This window comes from Camelina sativa, chromosome 10 (assembly GCF_030686135.1).
Source record: "Camelina sativa cultivar CO46 ecotype springtype chromosome 10, ASM3068613v1".
NCBI lineage: Eukaryota > Viridiplantae > Streptophyta > Magnoliopsida > Brassicales > Brassicaceae > Camelina > Camelina sativa.
In genome coordinates this window covers 12,782,032-12,801,322 of record NC_141889.1, presented here as the reverse complement: position 1 = coordinate 12,801,322, position 19,291 = coordinate 12,782,032, and the positions used below count along the sequence as shown (strand labels likewise).

Genomic DNA, 19,291 nt, shown 5'->3' with positions numbered 1-19,291 from the left:
GTGCATCTACGTTGATACTTGAGTACATGTCTCACATTAAGTGAGGATTATAACATGGACAGGTTGGGTGAGAGCGTGGGGAAGCCACAAGAACTGGCTTAATCCTCAAACATCAGAGGCGTTATGTATGCTTTTTTGTTTGGATTGATTTGTGGGTGGAGATTATAAAAACCTAAATGTGCAAGAATGTAATCTTGAACCTCAAACAAAGAAAACCCTTTCCTTTACCAAAGTGTGCATCTGTGTGGCTAAACAACACAAAGACTCAAAACATATTTTTTTTGAAAGTTGAAACTGAATGACTAAACAGTAAAAAAACAAACTTAACCCACCAAACTCTTTGACCCAAAATCAAATCCTGAAATTTCAATATATCAAAGAAAATATAATTGAGCTCGAATCTAGTTAAAGAAAAAAAACGATGATCAAGAAAGCAGTTGCAAATCTATCGGCAAAGGGAGTCACTAGTGCAGAGCCTCCGTTCCTCTTCGCTGGTCGATGAACCATACCGACGCCTCTTCCGATCCCATGTCCACCTTCTTCTTCTCCATGACCGCCACCGCCTCCAACAGCATGGCCTCCCTCTTCAGTAGCATGACCACCCCCTACACTAGCATGGCCTCCTCCTCCTTCAATAGCATGACCACCTCCTACACTAGCATGGCCTCCTCCTCCTGCACTAACATGGCCTCCTCCTCCTGCACTAACATGACCACCTCCCACACTAGCATGGCCTCCTCCTACACTGAGAGCGCCTCCTAAATGAGCATGGCCTCCACTTCCAACGTGAGCGCCGCCTCCGGAAACCACAGTGGTACACTTGAATAGAAGTAACGTGATGATTAGGAGGACGGCGTGTTTCCCGGCATAATTGGTAACAAAGGGTGCTCCAGTCTTCGTGATTCTCATGGTGGTAATATCAAACATACACCTTTTCATCAAAAAAGAAAAAAAAAACGTTATCAAAACATTAAACATACATGCGTGTTCTACCTTATAGCTTTGATTCTTAAATTGTGTTACCTTAAAACGAAATAAAAGAATTTGTTATGGTGGGGTGAGATGCTTTTGGAAAACCTCTACTATATATATATACGCAAGATTCCTGAAATTATTGTTAATTTTTTTTTTATTGTCTTAGGATAAGTTGTGAATAATTCTAAAATATACTCTTTTGTTTTATCTTTCCTTTTAAATATGGATAAAATTATCATTACCGTAATGAATGTAAAGTTAATTTTTCACAAAACCTCACATGTTGTTGTTCTTGTACGAGTATTACATAATTTCATATGTTTTTGTAAGTAAACAAAAGGCGAATTTCACATGAAGCATAGCATGCGAAAATTGCATATAAAATCCATTAAGTAGGTGAAAAAAAATGCACGAAATGATTGTAGCTAGCATGTATATTTAAAAACCCACACTTTCATCAATTTATTCTTAACTTCCTAAGTGAGATTAGCATAATTGAGATTAGGCAATACGATTAGTAATATTATTATTATACAATTTCTGTTTTGGTCTTTTAATTGAAAGACTTAACACTAAACACCGCTGTTGATTGGGTATTATGAATAACACAACGCGTTATTATAAAAACATCTTAACCGAAGATTTTGCCACGTGTATATCATCTCACTAGATTTAGAAGCAAATGACTCGTCTCCTTCGTCAACAGAGAAAGATATAAATCGTATCTTTTTTTTTGTTCCCCACAAAAAAAAATTAACCAGATCTGCTTCGAAGAGACTCGTTCGTTTACCCCCAAAAATCTTAGCCATGGAGAAACCGTACGGATACGCGAGCGTGAGCATGACCGGCATAGATCGAGATCGGAAAGATATTGATCTTGAGATGGGAGTCGGAGAAGCGACGCTTTACCCAGGGCTAAGCTACGGCGAGAATCAGCTCCGTTGGGGTTTTATCCGTAAAGTCTATGGGATTCTCTCTGCTCAGCTTCTCCTCACCACGCTTATCTCCGCCGTCGTTGTTCTTAATCCTCCTGTTAACGATCTCTTGACCGGATCTCCTGGGATTCTTCTCTTCCTTTGCATCGTCCCCTTCATCTGTACGTAGTAGATCTCATTCAAAAATTCTTGTTATATATTTAGAATTTTTTCTTAAGGTTTGTTCTGAGATTTCTGATTTTGGTTAGGCGGATTCGTGTAGTTTGTTTGTGGTGTTGAGATTATAGAATTGCAATTCTTGGATTGTATGATTCATTTCTTAGTTTCTGCTGCCTAATTTTAGGATTTATATGATGGTTTCGAGATGATTTGATCGTCCTCTATGAGGTTTGCTTTGTTTGCTTGCTTCAATAGTCACAACAGTTATTAGTTTTTGTCTGGGAAGGTTCTCTTGGTGGCATCATGTGCAATTTGTGTTATTTTATACTTTTTGAGATGATTTATTGCTCATGTGATTGATTACTGGGAGATAAATTTTGCAGTAATCTGGCCTCTTCACATTTACCATCAGAAACATCCTGTTAACCTGATCCTCCTTGCCCTGTTCACTGTCTCTTTGAGTTTCACTGTTGGTGTCAGTTGTGCTATGACAGAAGGTTAATATCTATTTCCCTTTAATATCATCTGTTTGTTTTCAATCAATCTGTGTTTCTGTCGCAGTTTCAGCCGCTTCTTTACTAATAGTCTAGTAACAATCTCTATGTTTGTCTACGTATTTTATCAGGAAGAATCGTCCTTCAAGCTTTGATATTGACATTGTCTGTGGTCGGGTCTCTAACCGCATACACTTTCTGGGCTGCGAAGAAAGGAAAAGACTTCAGCTTCCTTGGACCCATTCTCTTCACCAGCCTCATCATTCTTGTAGTGACAAGCTTCATCCAGGTCCGTCTCCCAAAATACTCCCTCCTCACCAATAAAACCAAAACACACATACATACATATATAGAGCCTTGAAAATTTTGTTTGTTTTAATAACTTTGCAGATGTTCTTCCCTCTTGGCCCGACATCTATTGCCGTATATGGAGGAATCAGCGCATTGGTATTCTGCGGATACATAGTCTACGACACCGACAACCTCATCAAGCGTTTCACATATGACGAATACATCCTCGCATCAGTGGCTCTCTACTTGGACATCCTCAACCTCTTCTTGACCATATTGCGTGTGCTGAGGCAAGGTGACAACTGAAAAGGAAAGCATAAGATGATGTTTTCAGTGATCTGAGTTATATAACTATAAAGCAGAACCCAATGCCTTTATGTGATTTACATTTTGTGTGTGTATCTTACTTCTGTTTTTGAGAATTTAGTATATGATGACGCTATGTGTCTAAACGATTGTGTAAACAAAATCAAGATGAAATTAATATGGTAATTTTGGCGGAATTTAGATCCCTTGCTCTTGTCTTATCAATTTTGATACTAAACGTAAAAAGATTTACTTTTACCATATCTAGAAATGATTTTACTGTGCACTTTCTCATTTTTTACGACCTCATTGAACTCTGAAAAATAAACTCTTACCCACGGATCCGCCATCACAGACGAAGAAGATCATACAACCAAAACTACAATCTCTCTCTCTCTCTCTGTAAACCATGAGAGGTGAGGATCGGATAAACAATACCTTACCGGAGGAACTAATCCTCGAGATATTCCGACGACTTGAATCGAAACCCAGCCGCGACGCTTGCTCTCTCGTCTGCAAACGATGGCTATCCCTCGAGCGCTTTAGCCGCACCACGCTTCGTATCGGTGCTTCCATTTCTCCCGAAGAATTCTTCTCTCTCTCTCGCCGTTTCCTCCATATTACCTCTATCCATGTCGACGAGCGTCTCTCCGTCACCCTCCCTTCCCTCTCTCCTTCCCCCGTAATGTTTTTATTTTCCCTCATCGAATTTGGGATCGGAATCCGCCTTTGTTTTAGGATTGTTAGTGGATTGAGTTGTGTTCAATTGATCTCTGAATCTACGATTCAAGATTGAATTTGGTTTGAATCTGGATTTGAATTTGGTTTTGTTTCTGTACATTGATCTCATTTCTGGAGAAACATAGAGTAATTTGTGATGCTTACAATTTAAGAAACTGGTCCTCAATTAATTTGCAGACGAGAAAACGTGGGAGGAACAGTTCGTCCCCTTCTTCGTCAAGTAAGCGTAAGAAATTGAATGGTAAGACACAGTCTGTTGCTGAGAACGTCGAGTCTTGCAGCTTGGCTGATGCAGGCTTGACTGCTCTTGCCAATGGATTTCCAAGATTAGAATACTTGAGCTTGATATGGTGCCCTAATGTTTCAAGTTTTGGTATGTGTTCCCTCGCTGAGAAGTGTGCTTCACTTAGATCTCTGGATTTACAGGTAATTTAACCCCTCATTTGTTTTAGGTTAAATAAAAATGATCTTATATGCTTAGGATGTGGTCTTCAGGGTTGCTTTGTTGGAGATCAAGGCTTAGCAGCTGTTGGAAAGTTTTGTAAGCAACTCGAAGATCTAAACCTGCGTTTTTGCGAAGGCGTAACTGATGTTGGATTTATTGATCTAGTTGTTGGCCGTGCCAATTCCTTGAAGTCTATACGTGTTGCTGCCTCAGCTAAAATAACAGATTTATCTATGGAAGCAGTTGGTTCTCACTGTAAATTACTTGAGGTTTTGTTTTTGGATTCTGAATGCATCCATGATAAAGGATTGATAGCAGTGGCTCAGGGATGTAACCGTTTGAAAGATCTGAGTCTTCAATGTGTTCTTCTGACGGATAAGGCGTTTAGCGCAGTGGGAGACCTGTGTACTTCATTGGAGCGATTGGCTTTGTATAGCTTTCAGCATTTTAGTGACAAGTTAGTAATGTTCCTTTTAAGTACCTTTGGCTTTTTTTTTATGAGTGCAATCCAATACTTCTGGTGCATAATTTAACTGTTAGAGAAGTCTGGGGATCAGGAAAACCTCAGGCTTTTTGCTCTTGTCTTTCATTATGTGCTTGTGTTATATGTTTTCTTGTCTTTCATATAAGACATGTAAAACGAAGATGTGCTCAATGTTGGGTGGACCATATGAAGGACATGGAAGGACACTTGTCTTTGTACTATGGCCTTGTGTAGTATAATGTTTTACTTGATGTTATTTTGTATTTCAGGGGCATGCGGGCCATCGGTAAAGGGTGTAAAATGTTGAAGAATCTCTCTCTAAGTGATTGCAGCTTTCTGAGTTGCAAAGGTTTAGAAGCTATTGCTAATGGTTGCAAAGAGCTTACGCGTGTAGAAATTAATGGATGCCACAACATTGGTACCCATGGACTAGAGGCAATTGGAAAATCTTGCTCGTACATTTCTTTCTCATTTTCTTTAGTTCTTGTTAACAGCATCTGAAATCACTATGGGCTGGATCATTGATCAAACCGTTATTTTCGGCTGTATGTAGGCGCCTCAATGAGTTAGCTTTATTGTATTGCCAAAGGATTGGTAATTCTGCTCTTCAAGAAATTGGAAAAGGCTGTAAATCCCTAGAAATACTTCACTTAGTAGACTGCTCAGGCATTGGAGACAATGCAATGTGCAGCATTGCTAAAGGCTGTCGCAACCTCAAGAAACTCCATATCCGCAGATGCTACGAGGCATAATCTCTCATCTCTTGAAATAAAGTATCCTCCTAATCTATAGACATAAGAACCTGTTATTTACGTTTTTTTTTCTTTTTGTAGATTGGAAACAAAGGAATTATAGCTGTTGGAAAGCACTGCAAATCACTAACCGAGCTTAGTGTCCGGTTTTGCGATAAGTAAATCCTGCAACTCTTTTGAATCTTGTTTCTTAAACAGCACCGGGACAAAAGCTAATCGTGTGTTTTTGGTGTTATCCAGAGTTGGAGATGAAGCATTAATCGCCATTGGAAAAGGTTGTTCCTTGCAACAACTAAACGTAAGTGGTTGCAATCACATCAGCGATGCTGGAATATTAGCAATCGCCAAAGGGTGTCCTCAACTTACTCACCTCGACATTAGTGTTCTTCAGGTAAATAGACCTAACCTTCTTTCTTAAAACATAAGTGTCTGTGTGTGCGTTTGTTGTTTTGAGATCTCAAGCTCGGGTTTGATCACAAAAATTCAGAACATTGGAGACATGGCATTGGCAGAGCTTGGAGAAGGATGTCCTATGCTGAAAGACTTGGTCTTGTCCCATTGCCACAATATAACAGACACTGGTCTGAATCATCTTGTACAGAACTGCACACTTTTGGAGAGTTGTCACATGGTTTACTGTCCTGGGATCACATCGGCTGGAGTGGCTACTGTCGTCTCGAGCTGTCCACACATCAAAAAGGTATTGATAGAGAAATGGAAAGTGAGCGATAGGACAACAAGGAGAGCTGGATCGGTTATCTCTTATCTCTGTATGGATCTGTAGATCGTCGTAATTTTCAAGGTCGGTTTAGGAAGGTTTGTGTTTTGTTAATAAAGGCATAACTTAGTTCAAACCTATGTTAAGACTTAAAAGACAACTGTTTTTTGTTGTAAACTTCATATTTATATGTTTTTGTGAATTGTTTGTACAAAAAGTCTTGTAGTATAAGATTTAATGCTCCTGAAATTGGTTGGTTTCAACATTTACTGGTTTTGGTTTGATCCATGGTTTCAACTTTAAACATTTGTCATTTGGATATCTACGAGACATTATTATCACTCGTCCTTTCCGTTGTCGTTTCTTGTCACATGTTTCGTAAAAACTTGTCCACAAACTCTCTAAAATTCTTATCAGATGATCCACCGTAGGCCACGGCGGTCTCCGCATCCTTCTTCCACCTTTGAGCGTTTTCTCTCAGCTCTGCCGCCTTTTCTCCAACAGTGGCCTCAAGCAGCTTCTCTGCCACAACCTCCCTCGGAACAACCTTCTCTTCAGCAGCTCCGCGGCCTAGTCTCACTCCTGTCTTGAAAACATCAACCAAGTACACGGCATCAGTCACTTGATCTCCCCACTGTGGAAAACAAACCACAGGGACTCCCGAAGTTAAAGCCTCCATTGTGGAGTTCCATCCACAGTGACTTAAGAAGCAAGCAATTGCAGGATGAGCTAACACTCTCTCTTGTGGACACCATTCCACGATTTTACCCTTTTCTTCGAGCTCTCGAGGCAAAACATGTGGAATATGAGGTGACCCTTCTCCGGGAGGCCGAACCACCCATAAGAAGGACAAGCCAGAGCTCAAAACGCCATGAGCAATCTCCTCCATCTGCTCTTGCTTTAAGCGGACTATAGTCCCAAAGGAGATGTAAACGATTGAGGATGGTTCTCTCGAGTCAAGCCACTCTATGCAGTCACCCGCTGGCTCAGAGATATCTCCCTTAACGTCAGAGCTTATGGTTTGAGCCATCTTGAAGAGTGGACCTACAGGGCTGATGATGGCTTGAGGACAAAGGTGTGACATGTGGTTGATGATATCTTTTTCTAGTTCGTAAAAAGTGTCGATGAAAAGATAGAAAAGCTTGTCGTTTTCGAGTCGCTTGAACTGGTCTAATATGACTTCTCCGTAAGCTGTATAGGGAGACGATGGGTGGAGAAAGCTTGGGATCTCGTCATGCTTGAACAATGGCAAGCAAGTGATTTCAACGTTTATGTCCGGCTCGGTTTCTGTCGGAAACTTAACTAACCGGTGGTGGTAATAGTAATAAGCCGTGAGACAAGCGCAAGACTGGACCCATAGAATAGCCAAAGGGATTTGAAGCTCCTGGGCCACGTCACATACCCACGGGACAAAAGCGTTGTTTATCAGACACGTCACCGGTTCCTTGTCATATCTCTTTACGAGATTCTTGATCTCTTGTTTTCCGACAGCTTCAAGGTGTGGTCGGAAGGTATTGAAGTTGGCTCTTTTTGCGTGGTCGTCAGCTAAGCCGTCAGAGAAGAACTCGAACCGGAGGAAACCTAGACCGACCGGTTTGATCACGCCGTCTTGAATCTTGTTGGCTTGACGCATCTTCTTCCCCAATGGTTCCTCTGTGGTGACAAAGGTGACGAGTAAGCCTTTCGAGGCTATGAGCTTTCCGAGACGAAGAAGAGGGTTTATGTGACCTTGGCCTGGAAAAGACACAAGCATCACATGAGTAAGACGACATGGTTCCATGGATCTCTATTTTATTTAAGAAAACTAGAAACTGGTTTTATTATCTTTACGCTGTTCGATTTATGTGAAAATGCACCTAATACAAAATAACAAGATAAAGTAGCAAAACGAGCGGCATGCAAAATCGTATACGTCTTCTTCCTTGTCTTTTATGATCTCTTCATAATATCTTGGACGATCTCTATGAGTACTAGTTTTATTAGAAATGTTTTTTTTTCGTATATGTGTATGTTAATGTAATGATGTTAAAATTACAACTTAAAATTGTATAATTTTGTATGACATAATTATTATACAATTGTGTCATAAAATTGCATAAGTTTGTATGACACAATTTGCTTACAACAGTTATATATACATACTCGTGTAAGCAAATTATTTGTTGTATGGTCAAAACACAGTAGCTAGAGGCTCTACTGTAGAGCCCAGTGTAGAAAACAGTTTCATATTTGGTATATTGTCTATATTTTTTCAATAATTATTCAATATTTTTTTTCTCAAATGTGACGACTAGGTGGACATTTAAACCGAACCGAACCAACCGAACTCAAACCGACCTAAATCAAACCCAATCCTACACTCCAACCATTCGGTTATGTTTCTTCTCAACCCAAATGGTTCGGTTCGGTTTCGACCGAACCAAACCATTAACCCAATGTGTTTTCTTAACTTAATTAATAATATTATTAATATTATAAACATGTGATCTTATCTATTACCACTTGCATTTTATTTCTATTTTACATTATCTGAATTTTCTAAAAAAAATAACTAAATATAAATATAAATTTAATTATATTTAATATTATGTATTAATTTTAATTTTCTATCTTTTCTAATTTATTTGATTAATTAACTATTATAAGACCATAACCAATTTTTATTTTGCTACATTAATTGATTCTTAAACCGAATTAAAATTGAACCAAACTAAATCAAATCAAACCGAACGGAACTGAACATAAACCGACCCGAACACAAACCAAACCAAACCAAAGCAAACCAAACTAACTTCGGTTGAGTTTGATTAGAATTTTAACAAAACCGAACAAACCGAACCAAACCGAACACAAACAAAACCCGAACTTAAACCGAAATGCCCACCCCTTGACTACTTCAAATTTTCAATCAAAAGATATAATTCTCTCCAAAAACATGATTCCACAACATTTCCGAGACAATACAATTTCCTCCGAGACAAAACAATTTCCTCAAAAAATCATGGTAAAATATATATAACCATGAACATATAAATTTGATTTTTTTTCTTTCCCGGCAGCGATATTCTATAGAATCTCACCATGAACATAATTCCAACAGTCCTCAAAACAAGACATAACAACTTACTTAGACTTTAACACTTGTAACAAATTTGAGGTAACTCCACTCCACCCTGTCAAAAGCTTTTGACATATCAGATTTGATAGCCATGAATTCCTTAGAGATAATCTTATCTGTCTTTAATCCATGAACTAGTTCATGAGCTATTAGTATGTTATCAGATATCAGTCTGTCTGGAACAAAGGCAGTCTGATTTGGTGAAACTATCTCATCCAAGAAAGGCTTAAGTCTTCTGATAATGATTTTAGAGATAATCTTGTAAAGAGCTGAGCAAAGGCTGATCGGCCTTAGGTCTGACATATGCTCTGGGTTTTCTTTCTTAGGCAGCAAGCAGAGCTGTGTATAATTCCATTCCTCTGGGAAAATACATGTGCAGAAGAACTCTTGAACCGCCGAAGTCACTTGAACACTGATTATGTTCCAGTATTTTTGAAAGAAGAAACCAGTAAAACCATCTGCTCCAGGAGCACTTGAAGGTTTTATAGCAAAACCGCTTCTTTGACTTCTTCAGCAAAAACCGATGCACACAACTGTTCATTCATTGATGCTGTTACTCTTGGTCGAAAACCTTGGAAAAAATCCTCAAAAGAATTCGGGTTGGGGGTCGAGCCTTTCAAGCCTGATTCTTCTTCTGTTCACCTTGACTGAAGAATGAAAATACTTAGTATTCCTATCTCCAGATTTTGACCATTTCTCTTGAGACTTTTGTTTCCAATAAATCTCTTCCTCTATGTAAGCTTGAGAGAGACTTTTCTTCAAACTTTGAAGTCTAAAGGTATTCGGATAGCCAGAAGACTGTTCTGCCTCTAAACTGGTTTGTAACTGAGAAATTTCTGTTAAGGCATTAATATTATTCTGCTTCTTCCACTTGCTTAGAGCTTTCCTGCAACTAATTAATCTCTCAGATACCACTCCATTACGGCGAAGATTTGTAGCATTTCACGCTGAGAAAATTGCTTGCTTGACCTTTGGTTTATTGAAGCATCTTTTATCAAACCGAAAGCTACCTCTATATGGTTCTTTGACTGAGGTAAGCTTAACCAGAACAGGCCTATGATCGGATCCCCTCTTTTCCATAAAGGTTTGGTTCGAAATAGGGGACCGCTTGAACCATTCTTTGTTGCCAAAACACCTATCGAGTTAGCTTTGAATCCAAGATGTACCTCTCTTTCCTCCCTAGGTGAAACCATTTCCGTAACTGGAGAGCTCAACCATGTCACAACTATCAAGCATGTTTTTGAAAGGGGTGAAAGGAGTCACCCCGCATTGGTCCTCCAAGTTTCTCACCGTTATGAAGAATATCGTTGAAATCTCCCAACATACACCAAGCTTCTTTCCGAATGATTCCAATTCTTGAGATTCTTTCCCAAACTTTGGCTCTTGCACTAGCCACCGGATGTCCATAAACACAAGAAACATAAAATTCTACTGATCCGAACTGAACTCTGAAATCAATCAGATTTTTATCAAAAAACTTCATATCCAAAAAAACTCCTTCCTTCGAGAAAAGAGCTAAGCCTCCACTTAAACCGACTGGATTTACGGTAAAAACTCTTGCATAACCCAACCAGCTTTGCAAATCTACTACTACATTACTATTATTTTTAGTCTCCATAAGAAAAAAGATCTCCGGGAAATGTTCTTTGCGCATTTCCTTGAGATGAGAAATCGTCATATCATGAGGCCGCTCCAAGCCCTGACAATTCCAACTGATCATGCTCATTACCACTTGGACTGCCCCTCATTTGGGGCTGCCTCTTTGCGCTTAGCGACTTTGGAAGTAGTATTTGCTTCAGACGGAGCTTTTCTCTTTGAAGAGGAATAAACTATCAAATCTTTAGCTACCATCAAACTTGGTTCTGCCTCTTTCTTCCTCTGAGCTCTGTATGGTCTTCTTCTTTGTTTCGGCTTTTTCAAGATTTTCCTGGGACAATCGGCTTCAGAGAGACCCGCATTGTTATCCGTTGGAAGATCCTATTGAAACAAAGAGGAACCATAGATACCAGTACCAAACCCACCATCAGATTGTGATTCTCTAATGTCTGTTATCTTACCAAACTCCTGAAGCAAAGAGCTGGTGCCCTCATTGCCACTCATGGTATAAGTACATTTGCCATTTGCCTCAGACTGAATGAGTTCATTTGACTAACCAAATACAATACCCTTCTGCTTGTTGACATCGGAGGATATCATGGGAGGCTTCTCTAACCTGAGAACTAGTCTTGCAGCCACAGGGTCATACTTCAGGGAATCAAGAGAGGATTTGATCTTATCGATCTTTTCCTATCTTTCAGCACCTACAGCTCCTCTCATGTACTTTCTCATTTCGTCAATGACTTCAGCTGCCATTCTAGGCCTTCCCGAAATAGGATCAATCCCCAATTGATCGTCTCTAAGGACACCAAAAAGGGGATCTGAGATTGGAATAATGCGCGATTGAGCCTCGAGTTCATCTTTCTTCTTCTTGATACGCAACTCTTTTTGTTCCGATAACTCTTTAAGCTTTATTGGACACTTCCCTTCTTCATGAGTGAGCCTTTGACATGTGAAGCATCTCTTCTAAATTCTTTCAAAGTCATAGAAGATATTGACCGGAGCTCCTTTAACAATTACTACTTTAGATCGACGAAGCGGCTTAGATACGTCAAATTTGATTTTGACTCTCACGTAATCATTTGATTTGAGGCTGAGACGGATCAAAGGCCACCTCCAGGACCTGACCTAGGATTTCTCCCAAAGCGGTAATAGCCTGCGTTGTAAAATGATTCACCGATATTCCGAATCTGAACCCAAACCGGTAGGAACTGAAGGTAATCAGGAGGAGGATTTTCTACCCATCTCTCAACTACAATCGTCCATTCATTGAAAGTGTGGACTCCCTTCTCAAGGACTCTCTCGAGATCATGCTCATACTGGAAGAAAAATTGAAAATTCTCCTTCGAGAAAGCGATCCCTCTTACTTTGTTGTAAAGCTGCCATTTCCTTGGAAGATCTCTAACCAAATTAGAAATTGATTGACAATCTGGATTTAAAGCTCTACCCATTAAACTTATACTGTTGTTTCCACTTGAGTTGTATTCTAGTAGATCCGGCATATTGAAGGGGATGTCTTCCTCCTCCTCCAGAAACATTCTTTTTAAGGCTGAATCTAGGTTAGACATCGTGAAAGAAGCTGAATCTGAAAACCACTGACGAAATTTCACCAAGCTAGCACTGATCTCTAAAAAACCTAGAAATGATTGAAGAACCCTAGAAATCCCGAAGAGAAAACTAGAACTGTTGGGATAATTAAGGTAAGATAAAACTCAAAGAGTACTAAACTGGTACGACTCTTGCTAAGAGGGAAAGGTTTCCCTAGTCTAAAGCTCAAATGTTCAATCAAGTAAGGACTCTAATTGAACGAGAGACACCTAAGCCCAAAAGAGGGATTCTGATTTTTTTTTTTTCTTTTTTTTGTTTCTACTACTTTATTAAATCTTGTAACACAACCACTTCTTTCGTCAAAGTCCTACTTCTTCCTTTTTTGACTTTGTTGCTCCTTGTTGTCGTTGATCATTCTCAAGACAACTTCTAGCTTATTCTTCCTTTGCCTTTAATTTCTCTGTGAGCACTTCTTCTTCTTCTTCTTCTAGCTTCTTCTTCTTTGCCTTTAATTCGGATTACATTTTTGGCTCAGAGTGGTCGGATTTACTAGAGTTGGCTAAGGTGAGGACCTGACGTGGTTTCGTGACGTCATTGAATTTTTATTATAATGTTTATATTACAATAATTCAGTGATCTCAGTTGGAGTCTAATTCGAGATGGGATGGCAGAAGTTTATGCATCCGAAAATACCGACAATCATTCTTAGCGTTCTTGGTTTCCGCATGTGTTTTCATTTGTGATTAACTGTGATATGTTGAGCTAGAATGTATATGGTTGAAAAGGCGTGAATATCAAGTAGCTTTTGACAAGCTTAATTAAATGTTAAAGGAAGTTATTGAAAATATTCAAAGAGTTAAGTTACTTTAACGAAAAAAAAGTTAAATGAGAAGATCTTGGGTCGTTGATCATTGGGATTGCTGGCCTACGGGATTACTTATATGATAAGGGTTTAACCATTTTTTTAATTCTTTCCCACATTGTCGAAAAAGGTGCAAACAAATACTGTTACAGCAGTAACCAACGGTGCCTTGGACTAATGGTTTGAGTGTAGGGGTTAGATCCATATATTCCTTAGTTCGATTTTTGGTGGAAGGAATGCTTTAGGCTATATGTTATAAGAGATTGATCAAGACTGGTCTTCGACTATAGGAGAGACTAGTAAAACCTTGTCCCGAACTCTTTCTAGTTAACTAATCAAAAATATACTACTATTACAGCATAATTTTGGATACAAAATAAATACACTATTTCTTTTATTTTAATATTTTTATTCATCTTCTATCAGCATTTGTGAATCGAGAGAGAACAAAATATAAGTATAATAATATTCCTTTCCTCAAAATCACTTTCATATCGTTTTAATCATTCATGCCGCTACCAAAAACATATACTCAAGTAAAGTTACTATCATACTTGACTTACAAGTAATCCCAAAATCTCCAAATTCAACTATTTTCAACTCAGCTTGTAGAAAACGTGGCTCTCTTAAGCTCAATAATTAATTATAGTCACAATGCCGACAAAAAATTGCAATAATTGTAGGAAATCTTATTGTCAGCTATATGGAATAAAATAAGATTCTAAAATGGTTTATTTCCATGGGATGCCAACTTTTCTATATCACTGCTTAAGGTCGTGCTCATCATCGTAGAAAACAAATGCGAGCTGCTTTAGACCATTTTGCGGCTCCACTTCTAAATCTTATATTCTTCTTCAATCTATTTGTCAATTATTTTTTTTTTGCATCTTTTCTCTTATGAATTTTTTAAACTATCATTTTCTTAATTCATGCTTTATTTTATAATTTCTACTTGTTTAATTACATAATTTACACAACATGCATGTACTTAGAGTAGAAGACATAAATTCCAACGATTAATATTTCATAATTTAACAGAAATTTCTAGTACGTCGAATGGTTCAGAATCGTCGTTGTTTTTAATTTACTACAGCTGGCTAAGGTGAGCACGTTATGTTGTTTTGCAATGTCACTGTCTCACTGAATTTCTATTATTATCTTAATTCAGTGGTCTCAGTTGAAGAAGGGATTTCACAAGTTTATGGGAAAATGGTTCTTTTTGCCAACGGTGTGGAAGAAATCTAATTAGTAATGATTTGGATATATATGCAAGTATTGGACGATCGTTCTTCACGTTCTTGGTATTATGCATGTTTTGATTATTGAGTGAATGTGTGACATGTTAAGGTATAATTTTTATGGTTGAAACGGCGTGAGTACTTTGGCGGGTCTCCGACGACCTATATTAAGTACGTAATTTGTAAATATTGTGCTCTTAAATTTGTTTATCATATCACCTCTTGAAAACACTTCTAAATTGTCTGTTTCTTTTGCAATCTCAAATTCTAAGTTCATCCACTTTGCTCATTAACATATTATGATCATGACTAGTTTCATGTTAGCTGAGCCTTAGATATATTAATTATTAATGTTTGGCATAATCTTTACATAACTACATCAACCAACTTGTCAACAAACTTTTGAAAGTTCCTCTCAGATGATCCTCCGTATGCCACGGCAGAATCCGCCGCCTCCTTCCACCTCCGAGCGTTTTCTCTCAACTCCACCGCCTTCTCTCCAACGGTGGCCTCAAGCAGTCGCTTAGTTACCTCTTCCCTTGAAACAATCCTCTTCTCAGCCTCTCCACGGCTGAGTCTCAATCCTGTCTTGAAAGCATCAATCATGTACACCGCGTTTGTCACCTGATCTCCCCACTGCGGGAAACAAATCACGGGAACTCCTGAAGTTAAAGCCTCCATGGTTGAGTTCCACCCGCAGTGACTTAAGAAGCAAGAAACCGCAGGATGAGCCAACACCTTCTCTTGTGGACACCATTCCACAATCTTCCCTTTCTCTTCAAGCTCTCGAGGCAAAACTTGTGGCTCTTGGGATAAGCCTTCTAAGGGAGGCCGCACGACCCACAAGCATGACAGCCCGGAGTGTAGAATGCCGTGCGCAATCTCCTCGATCTGTTCTTGCTTCAAGCGGACTATAGTCCCAAAGGAGATGTAAACGACGGAGGATGGTTCTCTCGAGTCAAGCCACTCTATGCAGTCACTGGCTGGCTCGGAAATGTCTCCTTTAATGTCAGAGCTTATGGATTTAGCCACCGTAAAAAGCGGACCTATGGGGTTGATGATGAGTTGAGGGCAGAGCTGGGACATGTGGTCAATAGTGTCTCTTTCCAGTTCTTGGAAAGTGTCGATGAGAACAGAGAAAGGCTTGTGAAGTCGCTTGATCTGTTCTAAAATGATACCACCCAAACTGGGAAGCGGAGAGGAAGGGTGAAGAAAGCTAGGGATCTCGTCATGCTTCAACACTAATGGCTTGAAAGGGATTTCAGTGGTGATCTCCGGCTCGGTTTCGGTCGGAAACCTAACTAACTGGTGGTGGTAGTAGTAATAAGCGGCGAGGCAAGCACAAGACTGGACCCATAGAATAGCCGAAGGGATTTGAAGCTCCTCGGCTACGTCACAAACCCATGGGACAAAAGCGTTATTAATAAGACATTTCACTGGTTGCTTCTCATATTTCTTGATCAGGTTCTTGATCTCTCTTTTCCCGGCAACTTCAAGTGATTTTAATAACAAATCCATGCCTTCGTATACAAATCCATCGTCGAAGAACTCGAACTGGAGGAAACCTAACCCGACCGGTTTGAGCACGCCGTCTTGAATCTTGTTGGCTTCACGCATCTTCTTCCCCAATGGCTCCTCTGTGGTGACAAAGGTGACTAGTAAACCTTTCGATGCTATGAGCTTTCCGAGACGAAGAAGAGGGTTTATGTGACCTTGGCCTGGGAATGATACGAGCATTACATGAGTAAGACTAGACGGTTCCATGGAAATATGGAATCAACAAGAAACTGGTTTTATTTTCTTTACACTAATCCAATTTATGTGAATAAATAACAAAAGAAAGTGGCAAAATCGTACACGATCGTCTTAGTGCTTTATATCTCTTCGTACTATCTTTAAAGATCTCTATTATGAGTCTATGACCATACATAATTTAGATATCCTTTTCCATTGGGTCCCTTCCTATGTATGTTTGTTTTTACCGACTTTAGTTGATTTCAAACGAAATCTCTGAACTTCTGAAGATAAGTTTATTTTTTTTTCTCTTTTTTTTTTTTTTTGCTTTTTAGTGATTTTAGTCATATTTGTTATATTGAGAGAGTTATATGTTATCATTTATGAAAGTTAACTCTTACTATTTCTTTATTTGCCCTCAACTTTTAATAATATTTACATTTACATACATGCAATTACATTTTTCTAAAAAAGTAAATAACACCCAAAATTAAACTCTTAAGTTTTATTCTTTTTTCTTAGTTAATTGTATTCCTCAATTAAACTTAATTAAATTTTCATAAAATCTTTAAAATGAATTTAAGAATCTACTGAACATTTAAAACCCCCCCCAAAGTTTATATCTACCACTAAATATAAAAGTTTCATAGTAAGAGTTAACTTTGACAACAGACAACTCTCTCAATATATAAAGTTTCATCGGAATAAAAGCCGACATGAATTTGAAGCCTTTTTCACACTCTCCAACTCCTCAACCATCTCAACTGTCTTTTTCGCTTGCAGGTCTTTATTGAAGGAAAAAATTGCTTTCTTCAAACAAATTGCGTTCTTTAGGATAAATTTCGTCACCTCTTTTTCATTCTCTTGCGATTCGTAGTAGTCTTCATACACAAATGTCTCGAGATGGAGTAACAAACATTCAGGAACATTCTTTGGCTGATTCCAGTTTCCCAGAGGACATTGTCGTGACTGACACAAACGAAGAGAAAATACAAAGTATAGATATGATCATAAAACCCCAAATTGAGTTGGAATTTGCTAAATTAATATGAATTTACTATATGCTTACACCGATAAGCTTGAGGACTTGTAAATTAGGAGAAGTATTGAGCATGAGCGTTAGTAGAGGAACAATTAATGTGATAGCAATTAACTCAATTAAAGAATTTAAAAAAAAAAAAAAACTTACTTCCAAGGCTGATAGCTCCAAGGAAAGATGTTTGAGTGAACTGAGTGATCCCAAGATGTTCGCATCATAGATGAAAATGGTTGCTTTAACCAACTCTGGTGTGTTCTCGATCAGACAAGACTCAAGTCCTTTAAACCCTTTCAACTTCAAGTATTTCAAAGAAGGGGCATTTATCACATAGTCACCACTAGGTTTATCAGTGTAATTATGAATTGATAATCTCTGTAAGGATGGCACCGCAATAGTGAAAGTCTTCACTTTGTTTAATGAATATCGATACACCACCAAGTTTTCAAGATTAGGACAGCCAGATAAAAGGTTAACAACTGATTCATTGTCTTTGAAGTCCACATCATGAAGCTGCAGAGTTCTAAGGGATTCCAGACAAAATGAAGAAGGGACATCCATAAAAATCGAATACTTGAGTTCCAAGGTCTCTAGTGTTTCACAGTTATACAAGCACTTGGGAAATCTTAACGGTTCAAGTTAAATTTGAACATCAAGTACCAACCTACGCAAATTGCGGGCGAATGCGATTCCAGTCAATTTTCTAACTTGTTTTGCATTCAATCTATTTAAAGAAATTGAGAGATGCAAACTCTGTAGAACCGGAGCCTTGTGTGAAAGCAAAGCCTTACGAACATTCTTTGAAAATGTCTCGGGTTCATGGCTGTGATAGTAATAACCGTAAGAATCAAACATGAGTATAGGCAGCTTTCTCCAATGAGACTGCCATTGTTTAGACAAAACACTCGTGGCTATGGCAACTTTTGTAGGAAGCAGAGACAATATCTGCAAAATCAAAGCTTCAGGCAACTCACTGTCCTCATTCACAACCAGACCCGACCCTATACACATTTCTATGATACATAGGTATCGAGCCTCAATTTTCTGAAGCCCATTCTGTAAGAATTTTTTGTTTTTTTCTTAATTATAAAGTCTTAATTTAAGAATTAGTTTTTTTTTAAATGCCTCATTTTTTAAATTTATTTTCAAATGAGGTCTCATTTTAAAAATTGCTTTGAGTTGAAGCCCAATTTAAAAAATTGCATTGGACTTATTGAGAAAAACAATTTAAAAAAAAATATTATCAGACCTCATTTTAAAAGTACAGTTTTTTGGTATCCGGCCTCCAATGTTGCTCGACCGGTATTGGGCCTCCAATGTTTGGTATTGGGCCTCCAACTTATTGGTATTGGGCCTCCAATGTTTGGTATTGGGCTTCCAACTGATTTTTTTGGTATTGGGCCTCCAATGTTTTTGGTATTGGGCCTCATTCTAATACTCTCACCATATTTTGCTGTCAAACAACATAACAAAAGACAATAGTTGGCTTTGATGTTTTGGAGATTATAATTACGGAATCCTAAAGCATCAAAAGAAACTAACCATCGTTTCATTGGTCAAGCTTGAATAGTGTCGGCTCTGTAACGCTTTTTTGAACTCCGACACACAGACGATGCTTGTCGAATTCGATTGCGGTAGATAACAGAGGTGAGAGAAGAAGAAACTAGACGGCAGAGGTGAGAAAAGAAGAAACTAGACGGCAGAGGTGATAGAGTTTATACGGCGTACGTTAGGGTTAGGGTTTTGGAGGCAGAGGTTGCTGTGGTCGGGGAGGGGGTTTTGTTTTCTTTTTACTACACTTTTTTCCGTATTAGCCAGTTTCTTTTTTTTTCTTTTTTTTTTCTTCTTTTATATGTTAA

The 19,291-nt window shown here is 38.5% G+C and overlaps 7 protein-coding genes and 1 pseudogene across 7 annotated transcripts; 2 read left to right on the top strand and 6 right to left on the bottom strand.

Annotated features, from left to right (window-relative positions):
• Nucleotides 1–194: 194 nt before the first annotated feature.
• Nucleotides 195–978, bottom strand: LOC104718860 (uncharacterized). The gene has a single exon (XM_010436678.2). The coding sequence runs from the start codon at nucleotides 976–978 to the stop codon at nucleotides 406–408; it is 573 nt and encodes a 190-aa protein (XP_010434980.2). The 3' UTR covers nucleotides 195–405.
• A 581-nt stretch (nucleotides 979–1,559) lies between these two features.
• LOC104718859 (BI1-like protein) lies at nucleotides 1,560–3,357 on the top strand. Its single transcript, XM_010436677.2, has 4 exons — nucleotides 1,560–2,071; nucleotides 2,453–2,566; nucleotides 2,695–2,852; nucleotides 2,954–3,357. The coding sequence occupies exons 1-4, from the start codon at nucleotides 1,783–1,785 to the stop codon at nucleotides 3,158–3,160; spliced, it is 768 nt and encodes a 255-aa protein (XP_010434979.1). The 5' UTR covers nucleotides 1,560–1,782; the 3' UTR covers nucleotides 3,161–3,357.
• A 32-nt stretch (nucleotides 3,358–3,389) lies between these two features.
• On the top strand, nucleotides 3,390–6,565 carry LOC104718857 (F-box/LRR-repeat protein 4). Its single transcript, XM_087468206.1, has 8 exons — nucleotides 3,390–3,842; nucleotides 4,079–4,327; nucleotides 4,397–4,803; nucleotides 5,100–5,285; nucleotides 5,384–5,576; nucleotides 5,664–5,740; nucleotides 5,823–5,973; nucleotides 6,070–6,565. The coding sequence occupies exons 1-8, from the start codon at nucleotides 3,570–3,572 to the stop codon at nucleotides 6,364–6,366; spliced, it is 1,833 nt and encodes a 610-aa protein (XP_087324332.1). The 5' UTR covers nucleotides 3,390–3,569; the 3' UTR covers nucleotides 6,367–6,565.
• Nucleotides 6,566–6,615: 50 nt separating this feature from the next.
• LOC104718858 (UDP-glycosyltransferase 84A3) lies at nucleotides 6,616–8,151 on the bottom strand. The gene is given in 2 exon segments (XM_010436676.3): nucleotides 6,616–6,682; nucleotides 6,685–8,151. Coding segments are annotated over 2 exon segments (1,440 nt in total). The 5' UTR covers nucleotides 8,081–8,151; the 3' UTR covers nucleotides 6,616–6,638.
• Nucleotides 8,152–9,427: 1,276 nt separating this feature from the next.
• Nucleotides 9,428–11,144, bottom strand: LOC147936059 (uncharacterized). The gene is made up of 4 exons (XM_087468575.1): nucleotides 10,682–11,144; nucleotides 10,331–10,619; nucleotides 10,083–10,232; nucleotides 9,428–9,926 (listed from the first exon to the last, which is right to left on the bottom strand). The coding sequence occupies exons 1-4, from the start codon at nucleotides 11,142–11,144 to the stop codon at nucleotides 9,428–9,430; spliced, it is 1,401 nt and encodes a 466-aa protein (XP_087324701.1).
• LOC147936058 (uncharacterized) lies at nucleotides 11,144–12,582 on the bottom strand. Its single transcript, XM_087468574.1, has 4 exons — nucleotides 12,143–12,582; nucleotides 11,723–11,957; nucleotides 11,579–11,662; nucleotides 11,144–11,395 (listed from the first exon to the last, which is right to left on the bottom strand). Exons 1-4 carry the CDS (start codon nucleotides 12,580–12,582, stop codon nucleotides 11,144–11,146), a joined length of 1,011 nt encoding a protein of 336 aa, XP_087324700.1.
• A 2,400-nt stretch (nucleotides 12,583–14,982) lies between these two features.
• Nucleotides 14,983–16,797, bottom strand: LOC104718856 (UDP-glycosyltransferase 84A4). Its single transcript, XM_010436671.3, has one exon. It carries the CDS (start codon nucleotides 16,424–16,426, stop codon nucleotides 15,029–15,031), a length of 1,398 nt encoding a protein of 465 aa, XP_010434973.2. The 5' UTR covers nucleotides 16,427–16,797; the 3' UTR covers nucleotides 14,983–15,028.
• A 177-nt stretch (nucleotides 16,798–16,974) lies between these two features.
• Nucleotides 16,975–18,443, bottom strand: LOC104720351 (putative F-box/FBD/LRR-repeat protein At4g13965 pseudogene; annotated as a pseudogene).
• Between the last annotated feature and the right edge of the window lie 848 nt (nucleotides 18,444–19,291).